The sequence below is a fragment of the Nannospalax galili genome, unplaced genomic scaffold, assembly GCF_000622305.1.
Source record: "Nannospalax galili isolate Female #2095 unplaced genomic scaffold, S.galili_v1.0 scaffold117, whole genome shotgun sequence".
In the NCBI taxonomy this organism is placed as follows: Eukaryota; Metazoa; Chordata; class Mammalia; order Rodentia; family Spalacidae; genus Nannospalax; species Nannospalax galili.
The window spans coordinates 1,156,299-1,173,595 of NW_008341422.1; the positions used below are offsets into that span (position 1 = coordinate 1,156,299).

At 46.6% G+C, this 17,297-nt stretch overlaps 1 protein-coding gene across 1 annotated transcript in view; it reads right to left on the minus strand.

Annotated features, from left to right (window-relative positions):
• Myo1e (myosin IE) overlaps positions 1-11,909 on the minus strand; it is a 242,198-nt gene extending 230,289 nt beyond the window's left edge. The window contains exon 1 of the mRNA XM_008836873.3: positions 11,528-11,909. Within this exon, the coding sequence (XP_008835095.1) occupies positions 11,528-11,530 (3 nt within the window). The 5' untranslated portion in view covers positions 11,531-11,909. The remainder of the gene's footprint in view (positions 1-11,527) is intronic.
• Between the last annotated feature and the right edge of the window lie 5,388 nt (positions 11,910-17,297).

Genomic DNA, 17,297 nt, shown 5'->3' on the forward strand with positions numbered 1-17,297 from the left:
GTGTGTGTGTGTGTGTGTGTGTGTGTGTGTGTGTGTGTGAGAGAGAGAGAGAGAGAGAGAGAGAGAGAGAGAGAGAGATGGTATATGCACATGGCCAGAGACCCAGGTGTCCTGCTCTACCAGTCTCTGCCTTATTCCCTGGAGACAAACTACTTTCTGAATTTGGAGCTAGGTCAGTAGCTAGCAAGCTCCAGGGATTCTCCTGCCTCCACCCCTCAGTGGTGGGGTTATAGGCACATGTGTGGCCATGCCTGGCTTTTTACATGGGTACTGAGGATTCGAACTCATGGCCTCACTCTTACTCAGAGCCATCTCCCTAACCCCGAGTTCCAGTACATTTCTAATCTGGCATTCTACAGTCATCTGACCACTGAAAGAAACAAGCTATTATTTTTCACAGCCATTACCACGACACAGGTACAAACGAAATGGAAGGAACTCTGAGAACCACAAATTCCCTCTACCACTTAGCCTTAAAGGTGGTGCCTGGGTGGAGTTAGGAGTTGGGGAGCCACCCTGTCCTGCTCATTATGACAGTGAATCTAAGGTATCATTGCCAGATCCCCTGTAAATGACATTGAGACACACTTTAAGACGTCTACTCAGTGACTGGAGATGTCTACATGATTCCATAAAACAAGGGCTCTGCTGTTAAAAGTTAAAGACAAGTCACCAGCCTTGGTTCTGAGACACACCCCTTTCTTCCTGTCCAAAGAGCACCAACTGCCAAGTTTTGCTTTTTTCAAAGGCCTATTTAATGTGGAGGTACTGATGGATTAAATGCTGGGATACCTACAACCCGCCTCAAAATAAACCAGAGGACAGTGAGAACAGAGAAAAGATTGAGCTACCATGAGCTACTTTCTTTCCAGTTGTATAGTTTTAAATAAGAGATCTGGGTGTGACGAGGCACATACCTGCAATACTGTTGTCCCAGCACTCTGAGGGGGAAGCAGGAGAATTCTGAGTTGGAGGCTACCCTAGGCTACAAAGACTCTGTATCAACAATTTTTAAAGGAAAAAAATAAATGAAAGAATGGGAGAGAGAGGGAGAAGGAGAGCAAGAGAGATCTGTGGATTAATGGATTTCTCAAGCCCTGTGCACAAAGCTAAATTAATCCTACACAGTTCACATGGTACAGTGGAGCCTGCAGATGGCAGGCAGTGGCTCACATGATATGGGATTGACACAGGGTTATTTTGAGAATCATCTTATAGTCCAAAAGACATGCCTTTCAACCAAGGAAAAATGTATTTTTGTCTGTGTAAGGAATGTCTTTCTCCACATAGACAGCTCAGTGCTGTCTAGAAAGACAGAACTGGGCAGCAAGAAGCTGTGCCCCCGACTTGGACGGCATGAGTTCCATTCTTCAGTCCAAAATGACATTTGGCTTCGTGTAGCTTGGCTGGACTCATGGTACTCTAAGTTTGGGCTTAAGTTACAGGCTTGTTATTTTCAGGGCTCCCTTTAGTAGATAGAAAATAATTTTTCTTTTTATTAACTATTGCTTTGATCTTCTCAATAATAACAAAAAAGCAATTTTGGAATCAGACTGAATGAGCTCTAATATTCTTCCTGCCTTAGGAACGCAGCAGAGGATGTATCAGGAGCAGCTCTGGCTTACCTGTCACTCACAGGAGTTCAGAAGCCACCAATGAAGGAAACATGAAAGAGAAAGGTGGTGGTTGGAACTGTGTCTAGCCCTTGAGTAGTTCTTTCTCCCAATGACTCTAGGTGTAGACATGTGCCTTGCTTTGGCCAGTGAGGACTGTAGTAAGTATGATTCAAAGTTAAAGAAATTCTTCTGTATCCAGCTTGCAGGCTCTTGCTGTTCTTTAACCCTGTGGTGTAACCACTAGTATGTAAACAACCCAAGACCAGCCTGTTGTGACAAGACACATGGCCAAGGCATCTCTACTGCCCCAGTAGACAGTGGGCCAACTCGTCCTCAACAAGCATGTGAGGAAGGCCATCCTATACCATGCATTCCCAGCTAAGCCACAAGCTGACCACAGATCAGATGAGCCAGCCTAGATGGGAGGGAACTAGCCAGCCAATGCTCAAAGTCCTGAGGAATAATATGTGTTTCTTATTTAAACCTCACTCTTGGGGATGTGTTGTTGCATCAAAAATTGATGAACACAATAGCAAGGAAGGTGATTAAAAGATGCTAGGACAGAAGGCTGAGCATCCTGGGATGTAGCCCCTGTGTGGCTCTTTGTACCATACTCAGTGGGGGCTTACTCTTGACAGAGATCCAACATTGACCATTCACCTTAATATCCATCTTAAAAACAACATTTGCTACAACTCTGGGAATGATTTTTGTGTGTGTGTAAGATTCAGAGCTTTATGGAACCCCTAAAATTATATGAAGAATTCTATGTATCTATATGCATTTTTCTTCTTAATTGGAAAAAAGATGTTAAAATGATACAGAATAAAAAAGAAATACCCATGTACACACTGCCTAAAATTAATACTACTTGGGGCTGAAGAGATAGTTTAGCAGATAAGAGCACTTGTTACTTTTAGAGACCTGAGTCCAGTTCACAGCACTCATGAGAACTGCCTGTAACTCCAGGCCTCAGGAGGATCCAATGCCTTTGGCCTCCAAGGGCACCTGCACTTATACACATACTCAGACACACATATGCATAATCTAAAATAATGCTTCATAGTAGTACATTTAAATATTTTAAAATAATGCTATTACTCATATTTCTATTCTATTACATTTTATTTATAAAGCAAACTATTTCAGGTATTATGTGAGCCGGGTCTTCCTAGAGCCTGGCACATAGGGCACACATTTGATCATATTTGGTGAGTAAGAAACAGAACAGGGCACACGGTGACTACCAACCTTGTCCTTTGCAATACACTTTTAATAATGCAGTTTTCTTGATGGTGCAGCAACTGTTTGGGACTTCTCCACACCCAGATGGACCCCAGAGCCTTTATTTTGCACTACCAAGGTTGCAACTCAGGAGAAAGTCAAAAGGACTAGAAGCTTAACAAGTGGGACAGGTTGCAACCAACGAAGAAGGCAAGCCCTGTGCGATGACAAAGGTTGACGTTACTGGAAGTGTGGGGCACTGCTGGAAAAGCTGGTTAAATACTGAGCCTGACCAATTCTCTGGTGCCCTTGAAATGAACAGGAGGCAAAGATAACAGAGGGAAAAATTGCAAGCAAGTGCTAGTCATTAGTCCTCAAAGATGGGCAGTACCTGGGACAGTTGATGATCCCTTCAACATAAGCTATAAGACACCTAGAGTACATCTATAAAGGAAAGAAACTCAACATCCTCAAAGACATGGTGTGGAACAGAGCAGACCTAACCTGTCCATTCTCTGCATCTAGTGCACCTGCTGCCTGGGAGAGATCACTTTCAAGACAGAGCCTGAAGAAACGGACTTTGCTGGGGAGCCACAATGAACTTCCAAGCAGGCTCCTGGAGAGGAGGATTCAGAGAGTAAGGAAGAAGATATGAAGAACCGCATGAAGGTGCTGGAAAACGGGACCAAGGACCCCAAGCTGGCGGTGGAGGTCCTGAAGTGCCTTCGAGAACTCCAAGGCCTGAAGTGGTGGCTGTGGCTGCATAGCCTGTCTTTAAAGAAATGGCAGAAACAGGAGAAGGAAGAGTGGGAGGGAGCTGCCTTGATGGAGGAAGCTTAGAAAACAAAGACTGCTTGAGAACTCCAAATCAGAGACAACACTGCTGCCATCCTGTCCTGGCTGGCCCTACCCAACCCCGACTACCTTAGAGGAAGGCCTCCAAGGCCAAGAGGAAGGTAAAGAGCTGTGTGAGGAACACTGGCAACAGGTACCAGCCAACAGGCATGGTCATGGTAAAGAAGACAGACATGGATCCCAGCACACGGCAGGGCAAGGTGGTGCCCACCTCAGACACCCCGAAGTGCAGAGGCTGGCTGGTTCTGCTCTCCAGATGCCAGCCCTTCATCCCTGAACCAGCTAGGTGTGTATTCAGACAGTGAAGAGAGTGCAGTGATTCGACCTGCAACTGAGCCACTGTCCAGGACCTTCCCCAGGTCAAGGGTGACAAGTTCAGTTTCAGCCACACTGAAGACCATAGGACCTAGTAGTTGGGGCAGGAAACCTTGACATCAATGACAGACCTAATCAGACAAGCCGCCCACATCCTCCTGCCTGCAGGGCCAGTGAGAACTTCAGCTTAGGACTCCACAGCTCGCCTTTCTCCTCCCAAGCTCCACAGCATCTCTGGGTTCTCAGATCCCCTGGTCCAGTGCTGAGGAGCATGTCTCAGCTGAGACTTGCAGAGAATACGAAAGACCCCTTCGTGTAGCGTCCTTTAGATGATGGCAGCAGTTGGGGCATGGGAAGTAAACATTTTTAGGTCAGAACCTAGGAGTGTGAGATGTATACCCCAAGTCTGCCCATCCTGTTTCAACTCTACACCTACAAGGGGGCTACATGTCTCCTAAGCATGAAAACTGAGCAGCCCATCAGCACAGCAGTTGCAATAGTACAAGCAGATTTTCCTTGTGCATACTTGTGGGGCAGAGTTTTCTACAGTTATAACTTAGGACAGGCTCTCAGGCCACAGGGGAGTATTATTCCACCACCAAACTATGATGAATATGCCTACCAAAGTGAAGGATTTATGAAACAAGTGGAAAAAAATACAGAGCACAGGTTATATATTTGCCTCATCATTACAACTACATAAAACTGTGTGTTTGAATATATTGGAAGGAAACCCAAAGACATAAAAATAATTACTGTGTTGCAGTGTAATGGTATTATGAGTGAACGCTTCAAAATTTATTTTTTATAATCTTTTATGGTTTAAGCAGCAATGAATCAAAAGTAACAACCTTTCATCTCCAGGCAAGCCTTCTTGAAAGGGCGCAGAAAGAAAACTATCTGGTCACGTCTAGACTGTTGAGAAAATAGACTCTAATCCATTACCTTCTTAAACTGAGATCAGAAAATTTGTAGTCTGCCACCGACCAGCTCAGCCAAAGATTAGCTATGAGTCTTCAGAAGTCATTAGACCAGATGCCTACGCCCTCCCCCTGCCCAGCCTCTGCTCCATGCTTCTTGAGACAGGGTTTCATGTACCTCAGACTGGCCTCGAACTCCCAATGTAGCCAAAGATGAACCTTGGACTTCTGAGCCTCCTGCTTCCACCTCCACCTCTACCACTTGAGTTTTGGGATTACAGGCAGGCATGCACCACCACACCCAGTTTATATGGTGCCAGGAATCAAATACAGGGTTTTATGCATCCTAAGCAAGCACTCTACCAACTGAGCTTCATCCCCAGCCCTAGCCCCACTCTGTATAAAGGTTTTGCTTTGTTGCTTTGTTTTCTGGTGTGTGTGTGTGTGTGTGTGTGTGTGTGTTGAGGTATACAATATATGTGTGAAAGCTAGATGCTGATGTAGGGATATCTGCCTCGATTTTTTTTTGTTTTGTTTTTTGAGACAGGGTCTTTCACTGAACCTGGAGCTTACTGTTCCAGCGGGCATGGCCAGCCAGCAAGCCCTAGGATCCACCTGTCTTTGTCCCCACCCCAGTGCTGTCATGCCAGCTTTTACCTGGGTGCTGGGGATCCAAATTTGGGTCTTGATGCTTGCATGGTAAGCACCTTACCCATTGAGTCACCTCCCAGCCCTCCTCTATGAAGGTTTAAGAGAATTCTTAAGCTCTCTTTGAGATTTCTACACTGCAACCTTACATTTTTCTTTCTACAATACAGTATATGATCACTAAATACTATGAATGAATTTTTAATACACATCAGAACTCTAAACACCCAAGAGAATGCAGACTCCCTTTAGAGCAGTCTTACACTGGTTCCTGGAAAGGGGCCTGTCTGCTGTGTCCTCCACAGTCTGCTCTACAGGCCACTGCTCACCCACAGTGGGGTGCAGTTTCCCTCCTTGGAGGCAGATGAAACAAGTGAGAAGCACCAGGTACTGAGTCTGGTGAGTAAGACAGTGGCCAGGCTGCCCATTACATTTTAGATCAGGCAGGAGGTTTTTTGTTGTTTTTAAATTGATTTTCTTATGTAGCTCACAAACACCCATGCTTTTCGGGTTAGTGAGATGGCTCAGGAGATAAGCACTTGCTACCAAGCCTAAAGACCCGAGTTCAGTCCCTGGGACCCACATGGTAGGAAAAGAACCAACTCCCCAAAGTTGCCTTCTGACCCCACCCCCCCACAGGCACACACTAAATAAAAGCAAGTTTTTAAAATTAAAAAAACCCAATAAAGTGCTTTAGACAATGACAATACCTTGTTCCTGCAGTAGGAGCTCAGAACATGTACAGTGTGAGTTCTGTGGCTTGTTAAAGTTAATGCCATTATTTTAGGAAAGACTCTCCTAGTTCTGCTTCTTTCAATACAGCCATCAAAAAGATATGCTTAAAGCGGGGCATGGTGGTTCACGCCTTTAATCCCAGCACTCGGGAGGCAAAGACAGGTGGATCTCTGTGAGTTCAAGGCCAGCCTGGTCTACATAGTGAGTTCCAGGACAGCTGGGGCTACAGGGAGACCCTGTCTCAAAAAGACAAAAAAAAAGAAAAAAACAAACAAACAAAAAGATATGCTTAAAAAAGACTCTGTTAGGGTGACCCAAAATCTTTGCCTGTGCCAAAGTAAATTCCCAAGTATGAAATTCAAAACATGATTTGTTTACCATTATCACAGAATGTGCTTACAAGGCTCAGATGCTTATGTTTAATACCATTGGCATTTAACCTTTAACCCCTTATTTGGTCTGTAAACATCAAGTCCAAGCAAGGTGAAAAATAACAATATCAGAGTCTGGGGATGTGGATTGGTAGTACAGCATTTGTCTGACATGCACAAAGTGCAAAAGCCTCAATCCGATCCTCAGCACTGCAAAAATAATCAATTAAAAAAATCACCACTGAGAAATTTTTCATCATATAATGGTAAAAATACAGGCTGCTGTATCTTTTGTCTAAAAAAATAGTAGGTGGCTAAGTCAGGAGAAGTATGATCATATATATCTACATATCTGTCTGTGAGGCTCAGAATAGTCTACAGTTACCTAGAGGTTTCAAAACATTTGTGCATGTTATAGCAGGTGTGGTGGGACACACTAAAATACCAGCAGTTAGGAGGCTGAGGCAGGAGGACTTTAAATTGAAGGTCAACCTGGGCTATATAGTGAGACCCTGTTTAGGGTGCATGTGTGTGTCTGTGTCTGTCTGTGTTCATGTGTATGTCTGTATGTGTGTTTATGTCTGTCTGTGTCCATGTGTACATCCCTGTGTATGTATGTGTGTCTGTGTGTGTGTGTCTGTCTGTGTGTCTCTGTGTGTGTATGCATATTTGTGTGTTGTGTGTACCTCTGTGTGTGTATGCATCTGTGTGTGTCTGTGTGTCTCTGTCTGTATATCTCTCTGTGTGTATGCATCTCTGTGTATGTGCTGAAATGTTCATCTTCACAGAGAAGCTGATAAAAGGAAATTTCACAGGTTCTTCCCAAGTAATGCCAAGTCAGTCCTCTCTCATCAGTAGATGCAAAGTGCTACTGTTCTTTCATTTAGTCTTTCATGAGTTCATGACACAGCAGGTCCAGGAGCAAGGAGTCATATCCGAAGTCACAAAGATGCTCACTGGTGCATCTACCTAGCCTTAAAGGATAACTCCTGAAGCAGACCTCCGATTCAACTGTGAAAGGGGTAACAAAAGACTATCATCGAGTGGTACAAGGGGCCTGGGAATTCCATTGCAAGACAGTTGAAGGGTAAGAAAGAGAAGTTCACTGAATGGACTTGCCACTCACCAACTATCTTCACTGGTGTTTGGAGAGCTCCAAATGGCAGCCATTCACAGGCTTCCCTGTTTAGGTAGTGCAGAGATTCCCTTTCCTTAAGGCCCAATGAGAAGGTGCAGGTGTAGCAATGGACGCTAATGTCATTCCTGGGGCTGGGGCTATAATTTAGACATTCCTGCTGGTAATGGAGAGAGGCACCACACTGAGCTAGACAGTAGTGGCTGCAAACAGCTGACCCACAGATGAGTTAGTCTGGCCTTTCAATACCCTGACCCACACAGCTTCCCTACCCCTTCCACCGTCCAGCTTCCATGTCCCTTGCTTTCCAGTTCGGTTTTCTTGGATTGTGCTGTTTTGGCCAGGCGACTTCTAGCAATCTCATAAACTAACCAGTGGAGCCCAATGGGTTCCAGGCTTTCTAAACACACACCAGCCTCCACCCCAAGGAACCTGACTTACCTGAAGGAAGCTGTCTACCAGATTCCTAAGTTGCTGCATGTGCATGTTAATAGCTGCTAGCCACTACAACACTTCCTGAGACAATGTCCAAGGGAGATTTATTCAAACAGTTCTGCGTACTTAATTCATAGAACCTATGAATCACAGCAGAACCACATCTGCAGGTTTCAGCCCCTCACTCTGCAAACAGGTCAGGGTGCTGGAGGCAACACTTCCTTTGTAGTTGAGGAAGCCAGAGTCCATGAAGGAAACCTTAGATGTGCACTGCTGTTTATTCAAGCCCCAGGGTATTTCTGAAGCCTCCTGAACATTCACTAAATTTCAAAGATGGACAGTTTCTTTCACCTCTTCAAGCTTCCTACAAAAAGGATACTAAAATCTATTGCCTAGTGATGTTCCCTGATTTTCTGGAGATGAACGAGTGTCCCAAAGTGAGTTTTCGTGAGAAGGAAATAAAGGGGACTACAAACCGTGCCTTGTGTTCAAGAGTCCAAAAGAGCAATCTGAGTCCCAGATTAGTCTTCGTAGGGCCTTAGGTATAGATGGAGAGGCTGCCTAATGTGCTCACAGGTTCTCTAAAAGATCACCACACACCACACATATACACACCACACACACGTACACCACATGCAACATACATACATGTACATACATCACGCACATATATACATACACTCACACATACCACATACAACATACACACCACACATACACACCATAATTCCACATAATATATAGTATGAACGTCACATACACACCACATAACATACAACATTCATGCCACACACACATCACACACATATACACTTTATTACTTTTCTTGAAGCCATGACAAAGCTCCCTGATAAAAGTGACTTAAGGAAGGGCTTATTCTGGCTCACAATTCAAGAGTGCAGTTCATCATGACTGCGAAGTCATAGCCAGGTCAGTGGGGCAGCTGGTCACGTGGCACCCACAGCCAGGACGCAGAGAGAGACCCATGCTGGTGCCCAGCTCACTTTCTCCTTTCCTTCAGTCCAGGTCCCCAGCCCATGGGCTGGGGCTCCACATTGAGGGTGGCTCTTTACAGCTCAATTAACCTAATCTAGAAACTCTTTTGCAGGCATGCCCAGAGGTTTGTTTCTGTGGTGTCAATCCCTTGAGTTTGAAAAACGAGATTAGTGGACAGCATGCTCTTCCTCGCTCTGGCCTAGGGCCTGTGCTGTGGGCTAATTCTTGGCCACACCCACAGGGTAATGGCCCATCCCTTCCGGTCCTAAGCAGCTGAGGGATTCAGCTGGGCAGGTCCAGACTGATGGAGAACACAGAAGCTTCTTGGTCTTGACGAGTTCTTACATAAACACTAAATATTCTAACTGGGACTCCTAAGTGGTGGATACCCTGTTCTAAGAGCTGATAAGCACACTTAACATTTCAAGTCAGGAAGGAATGATTCCTTTCCTTGCCCAAACGGTTCTAGATCGCAGAACTGTACCCACAGTACATCTCCTGTTTCAGGACAGACAGCTGTTTCAACTTTTCCAGCAGAGTGAACTGTGGCCAGGCAACCATATCTGCTGTGGACCGCCTGCATGCCCATCTGTGCTAATGGTGGGGAGCCCATGAGGGGATGCCCGCACTCCATCCTCGGATAAGGCTTTGTCCTCCCCTTCTGTCTGACCACCTAGATGCTCCAACAAGGAGCCAAATGGAGCGTTTTCCCACGTCCCTAGTGGACTAGTTTGGGGTCTACCCAGGAAGAAAAAATGAGTTTAACGAAGCCAAGTTCATTTTCTCAAGGTACCACTTAAAGCAGTTAAATTCGATAAAGTTCTTGAGTCCTTGGTCCTTGACCTAAACACATTGATTTTTGGTTTTGTTTTTTGTTTTTTTTTTTTTTTAGAAATATTGAACCATGGAAAATAATTACAGCAATCCTATCACGTTGCTCGAGTTCAAACGGCTAGACGCCCAATGGAGCAGCTCCGCCCACTCCACCAAGTGTAAACCGCGTTCTGGAAGGGGCTCCAAAAATAATGCGGGTGCACAGACTTGCGAGGCCTCAAGACTGTAGGAGGAGCTTATTTACCGACAAAGTGCTCTCCCGGGGGCAGAGGTGACAGGACTTTGGGACTACGTAAAAAAGTAAAAGGCGAGGGTGAGGATGCCCTTGGGAGGGTTGGTTTGTTTGTAAGTTATTTTTTTGAACTAATGGCGCTGGGTTGGGGCTTCGCGCGCTCCCCAAGTGGGTTCTGCCCGGACCTGCGTGGCGAGGCTTCGCGTGGGGAACTCGGGTCGGGTTATAGATTCCTCAATGCAGCCGGTGCTATGCGAGGCATCTTTTCGAGTGAGCTTCACCCTCACCACCATCAAACAAGGACAGAGCCAGGAGGACAAGTTTCTCCACCAGGGAAGCAAGTGTGGAAGAATCTTTTTTCTTTTTAGAACTTAAAAAAAAAAAATCTCCTTTTTCTCTCTTTTTTTTCTTTTTTTCCTGATGCACTAGCAATCCATCTAAAATAGTCTTTGCCTTTGTGCTTCCGAAGGAAATCTACACCACCCCAAAGCCCAAGGGATGTGACTAAGGTTATAGGAGCCTAGGGAGGAGTGTGGCTGGGCTGGGAACTCCGGGTAATGACAATCACGAACGAGCGGAGCTTGGTGGCGGTCCCCTGGAGCTGGGGAAAGGGTGGGGCCCTCGGCAGGGGCTGCTTGGCGGGCGCGGGAACCCCACGGGTCTCTTCAGCCCCGGCCACCGCCAGGTGCTCGCGTGGTACCTGGCGCCCCCGGTGCCTTTGTGCCCAGCGAAGGCCGGGCCGCCCTGGTTCTCCCGGATGCCAGGAGAGACAGCTGCGGGCTCTGGCCCCCAGGAAGCTCAAGCCGGTGCCCGCCCGAGGGAGGGGACCTGTGGGTTACAGACGTGTGCCCCCACCTTCCCTGCACCAGAAAAGGATCCTGGGTCCCACGGCCGTGCCCTCTACAAACAGATGTGCCCACGCTCTGGTTCCCACAGCTGGCAGCCAGAGCAACTCAGCCACCAAAAGTTTCCCAACGCAGAAAGCCACTTCACAAAGTTTTCCTTGTCCCCCCTCCCCAACCACCTCGGTCTCTCTTCCCCACCTAGCCATGGTTTACAGAAAACAGCAGGAAACCAGAGCTCGAGACGTGCACACACCCGCGTCCATCTTCTCCGGTCCCTGGCCTGGGCAGTGTGCCCAAGGTGGGTGCCCGGCTCCGGGCTTCCAGCCCCATTCCACGGTCAGGCGTCCCAGGACGCGGCCAACTCACCATGGTGACTCCAGCCGCGGTCGCGCCTCCGCCGGGTCTGGCTGCCTGGGAGCTGGGGCTGGAACGCAGTCTTAGGGGCGAACTTCAAAAGTTGGTTCCCTTCGCCGAAAACAAGCTCCCGACACCCAAGCACTCACAGGAGCCAATGGGAACCCAGAGTGCACGCCATCCAGGCGGGATCCGAGGAGCTAGGTGAGGGCAGAACTCCGGGGACTTAACAGACCGGGCGCATGCTGCAGACCGCTGGGGTCCACTCGGATCTGCGGATTGCCGGCCGCCCAGAGGCGCCCGATGCGCTCGGCGGATTGCCTGCCGAGCTCTCCTGCCTGGCTCCTCTTTCTTCCAGCGCTTAATCCTTGTTCCACCCGGGCTCAGCCTGGGCCGGGCAATCTGTCCATAAATGGAGAAGTCAGCGCAGGCCTGACCAATCAGAGTTTGTTTTCACAGCGTCACTCCTTAGGGAAGCAGAGGTAGCCAACAGGCGTGGAGCTGCTGGAGTATCAAAGGCCTCTGGATCCTGTAGTCCTGGGGCCTCACCGGTCTGCAGAGCGCGCTTCCCACTGCCCAGAGCCGGCCCGCATCCTTGGGATCAAAACACTAGGGGAGGAAAAACAAACTCCTCACTTCTCTCTTTTTAACGTAGACGTTAGCATAGGTTCAGTTCCCATTCACCAGCCGCAGGGTTTTCCTAGAAGGTTTTTTTTTTTTCCCCCTTCAAGAAGGAAATAGTTTATCAGTCTAAAAGATCAGTCAGAGTCGTGGCTGGAGCCCAAAGGAAATCCTTTTTTCCTTTCTTGTGTCTGATTTGTGAGGAAAGTCGAAAACATCATTTTCTCCACCCCTCCTTTATATCTGAATTAATTTCCTTGGGAAACAAGACCAGAGAGTTCAATCCTCCCCGGTGTCCAGTTTCAGGAAACCAGGTGGGTAAGGAGAAAAGGGAAAGTAGGGGCAGGGAGTCGGACGCCTTCAATTCAGCGAGCCGCCACAGGGCTGGGCTCCAGTGTCAGAGAAAGGAGGGTCTGAGAGCGCCCGGGCACAGAAATGACTCCGCGTGATTGACTTCGTGATATTCGACATTCTTCCGTCACCCTTCACGTGACTATAGATAGGCTTCTAGAAATGGGAAGGATATCTTAAAGATCCCGTTGTCTGGAAAGGGTTTTTAAAAGGTGGTGCGTAACTACGGGAAACTGTGGCTCAGCCATGTAAAGGAACAAAAGCTGACACAGGACAGGGGAGGGAAAGACCTTGAACACATGTCAAAGGCAAGAGGTCAGATTGGCGTTCACAGTGTGGAATTGCATTTGAATGGAAGTGCGGAGTAGGGCAGTGGTGAGTGAGAGGCTTGGGACCAGGGTGGAGTGGCAGCAGAAAGAGATGACCTTCATCACCTAGGTGTGAAGATAGCCCAGAAGACCCGATCATAGTAAAACTGATCTTACCAAAAGCTACTACATTATTTTTTTTATTCGGTTATTGTTATTTTATGTGTATGAGTGTATTTATTGCAAGCATGCATGTAAGTGTACCCAAATTATGCAATGCCAGTGGGGGCCAGAAGAGGGCTTCAGATCCCTTGATAGGGAGTTAAGGATAGTTGTCAGTCACCAAGTGGGTGCTGGGAACCAAACCTGGGTCATCTGGAAGAGCAGCCAGTGCTCTTGACTACTGAGCCATCTCCCCAGCCACCAGATTGTACGTTTTAAAAGAATCTTATGGTATATGAATTACATCTTTTTTTTTTTTTTTTACATTTTTAAATTTTGGGGGTGATACACAAATGCCACAGCTCATGTCAGAGGACAGCTTCTGGAAGTTGATTCTCTCCCCTGTCATGTGGGCTCCAAGGATGGAACTCAGGTTGGAAGGCTTATGGGCAAAAGCCTTTACCCACTGAGATCTCCCACAGATGCTTTTAAGTGATGACCTTGAAAGGTCATCATTCACATGGTCAGGGCAACAAATAGAATTGAATTCCTTAGGAGATAGGCCAGACCCCAGGAGATACAACTGGTCAGACTTTGCAGACTTTGTGATTTTAGAATTGGGGAGACAGGTGATAACAATACTGGGGAATGGCTCAGTAGGTCTTGCAAGTATGAGAACCTGAGTTTGATCCCCTGAAGTCATATAGAAGAAAAACCAGGCATGGTAGTTATACTGGAGAGTCACATGGGCAGATCCTTGGAGCTCACTGGCCAGCCAGCCTCACCTAGTTCCAGGCCAATGAGAGACCTTGTCTCAGAAAAAAGTAGGGGTGCTGGAGAGGTGGCTCAGTATGCAAGAGCAAGTACTGCTCTTGTAGACTTCCCAGCACCCACATGAGTCAGCTCACAACTACCTGTAACTCCAGCTCCTCTGATGCCCTCTCCTGGCTTCCACAGGCACCTACACACACATGCACACATGTCAAATCAACATGAAAAAAATAATTAGAGGAAAGAAACAAATACAATAAGAGGGATAAGACGTGACAGTAGCTTTCATAAGGGATGGCCACACTCAACTGTATCTCTGGTTACAATATTCATGTGCAAGGGTCGACAGGATGAGGAAGTCAGGAACCAGTGGGGACATGTGGAACATCTCTGCTCTGGCCTCTGTACACCCAGACATGACTGCTTATGCTGCAGGGGCAGGTCAGCTTCAAAAATTTTATCAGGCATTTTAAGAACTCATCAACAGAGGTTACCAAAGGGGAAACCTGAGCTCATAAGAAGCACTACTTTGATCACCAGTATTGACATATGCCTAAACCAGATTGCTGGGCCAGCCTCATTAGGCGTGGAATACAGTAAAAATTCTCTCTTGCTTTGGCTCTTGCTCTGGCTCTCGCTCTCCATCTCTCTTTTGTCGTGGTCATAGTCCTCGTCCTCCCCCTCTTCCTCCCCCTCTCCTCCTCCTCCTCTTCCTCCCCCCCCCCTCCTCCTCCTCCTCCTCCTCCTCCTCCTTCTTCTTCATGTGTGTAAGCCCTCTTGTAGCACAGGCTGACCTGGAACTCAAAATTACCTTGTATCAATACTGAGATAATAATCCATTGATAGTCATGTCAATTTTGGATATATTAAAAACTGCCTTGAGGGGCTAGAGAGGTGGCTCAGTGAATAAGAGCACTGGCTGCTCTTGCAGAGTGGCTAACTGTCCCTAACTCCAGTTTCAAGTGATCTGATGCCCTCATTTGACTTCGTGTGCTTACATACATGTAGGCAAAACACTCATATACATAAAAGTAAAAATAAATGCATTAAATAAATAAATGGTCTTGAGACTATTTATCAATTGTATTATCATTTGAGGTGGGTTTTTAAGTTTTAGGGCCTAGAGGTGTAGCTCAGTTGGTACAGAAACTGTGTAGCAGACACAAAGCCCTGGGTGAGACCCATAAACTATTATCCCAGCACTTAGGACATAGAACAGGAAGAATCAGGAGTTAAAGGTTATCCTCAATTACATAGTGAGTTTGAGGCTAGCCTGGGCTACATGAGACTGTTTCAAAACAAAACAAAAAGAGTTCTATTTAACATTTTTCTATTCAGTTTCAAGAGATATTGAGGCAGGGTCTTACATAGCACAGGCTGGACTCACACTTGCCATATAGCCCAGGATGACCCTGAACTCCTGATCCTCCTGCCTCTACCTCCTGAGTTGCTAGGATTAGAGGCTTGCACCACCACACTCAATTTTTGCTGGTGATCAAACCCAGGGCCTTGTGTGTGCTAGGCCAACACTCTATCAACTGAGCTTCCTTGCCAACCCATTTTATATATATAATTTTTTGATGATGAGCTGTAGTTAGATAATTAGATTTACTGGCATATAAACCCGAATTTGAAATCAGCTGTGAGATCCTCATTTTTCGGAGCTCTGGTTCCCTTCTCTACAACACTGATGTAAGTGTGAAATTCACATGTGAAGATGGTCCGCAGAGGTGATGCCCCCATCCCTTTACCCATTCCATGTGTTCCAGGTCAGGGATCTGGATGCAGGATGCTGGGTAACACCAGATGACCCCGCCCCCTGAGTTGTGTGCCCAGTCAGGGATGCTGCTGCCGGAGCCTTCGGGAAATCCCTACTGAATCTTTATCTGCTGCTGTTCCCTGGGCCCCTCTCCATCTCCTCCTTAGGTCTGTCTGGACCTTGGTCTGTGTCGTTGTGGTTTTTGGGAGGTTTGAAGAGGCGGGTATAAGGAAGGAGTGATCATAATGCTTGCAAAGCAGAGGCTCAGCATGGATTCTCAAATCAGATACAGAGTGATGGACCACATGATCATCTGATCCAGCCTCCAAGAATCACTTCAGGGCCTCCCAGCCTAGGGAGAAACATCTTCAGTTTGGGATAGTGTGGTCATAGTGCTGATATACCTGGAGAGCCCTGGTTGGTGCCTTCTTCTCACTGACTTGTGGGGTTTTTTTTTGTTGTGGGGGCAGGGTCTCAATGTTTTGCTAGTGCTGGCCTTGAACTCCTCAAGAGATACACCTGCTTCAGCCTCCCAAGTGCTGGGACTATAGGTTTAGATAGGTTTATTAATTTTACATTTCATTTCCCCCGTCTTTTAGTTTGAATAATAAATTATACAGTTACTTTAGTTTTTTGGCCAGATTATGTTTTTTAAAATATTTTATTTATTATTTTTATTTTATGTGTGTGAGTGTATTGCCTGCATGTAGGAAAGTACACCCATGTCATGCAATGCCCGAGGAGGACAGAAGAGGCCATTGGATCCCCTGGAACTGGAGTTACGGACAGTTGTTGCTGCCATGTAAGTGTTAGGATTCGAATGGAGTTTTCTGTAAGAGCAACTAGTGTTCTTAACAGCTGAGCCATCTCTCCAGCCCCCAGATTATGTTTTTATCTATTTATTTTTATTTTTTAATATAATGGATCTTTTAAAATTATTTTTATTTTATGTGTATGAGTGTATTGCCTGCATGTATGTAAGTGTACCCATGTCGTGCAGTGCCCAAGGGGGCCAGAAGTCCTCAGATCCCCTGGAACTAGACAGTTGTTAGCTGCCATGTGGGTTCTGGGAATTGAACCTGGGTCCTCTGGAAGATCAACCAGTGCTCTTAACTACTGAGCCATCTCTGTAGCCCCATAATGGATCTCTTAAAATTGCATTTGTCTGTGTGTGTGTGTGTGTGTGTGTGTGTGTGTGTGTGTGCAGGTGCACACGCACACCTTCGTGTGAAGGTCAAAGGACAACTTGTGGGATGTGGTTCTTTCTTTCCACCGTGTGGGTCCCAGGGATCAGATTCAGGTTATCAGGCTTGGTAGCATGTACCTTTACCTGCTGAACTATCTTGCCAGTCCCCAAGTTATGTTTTTAAAAATCCTAACCTTTGTGGCTGGAGAGGTGGCTCAGTGAGTGAGTGTGCTTCCTGCTCTTCCAGAGGACAGGAGATTGGTTCCCAGTACCCATGCCAGGTGGGCCACATATAATTGCAGCTTCAGGAGTTCCAATACTCTCTTCTGGCCTCCATGGGCAGCAGCACACATATTTCAGCCACCCATACAAACACCCACACACATACTTGTAGTTTTTTATCTTTAACTTTTTGCAGGAGTAATTTTTTTTTTATTCATAAGAGTATTTTGTTTGCATGTATGTATGTAAGTGCACCTGAATGTGCAATGCGGGTGGAGGCCAGAAGAGGGCATCAGATCCCCTGGAACTGGAGTTACAGACAGTTGTTAGCTGTCATGTGGGTGCTGGAAGAGCAGCCAGAGCTCTTAATGATTGAGCCATCTCTTAAGTCACATTCCCCCC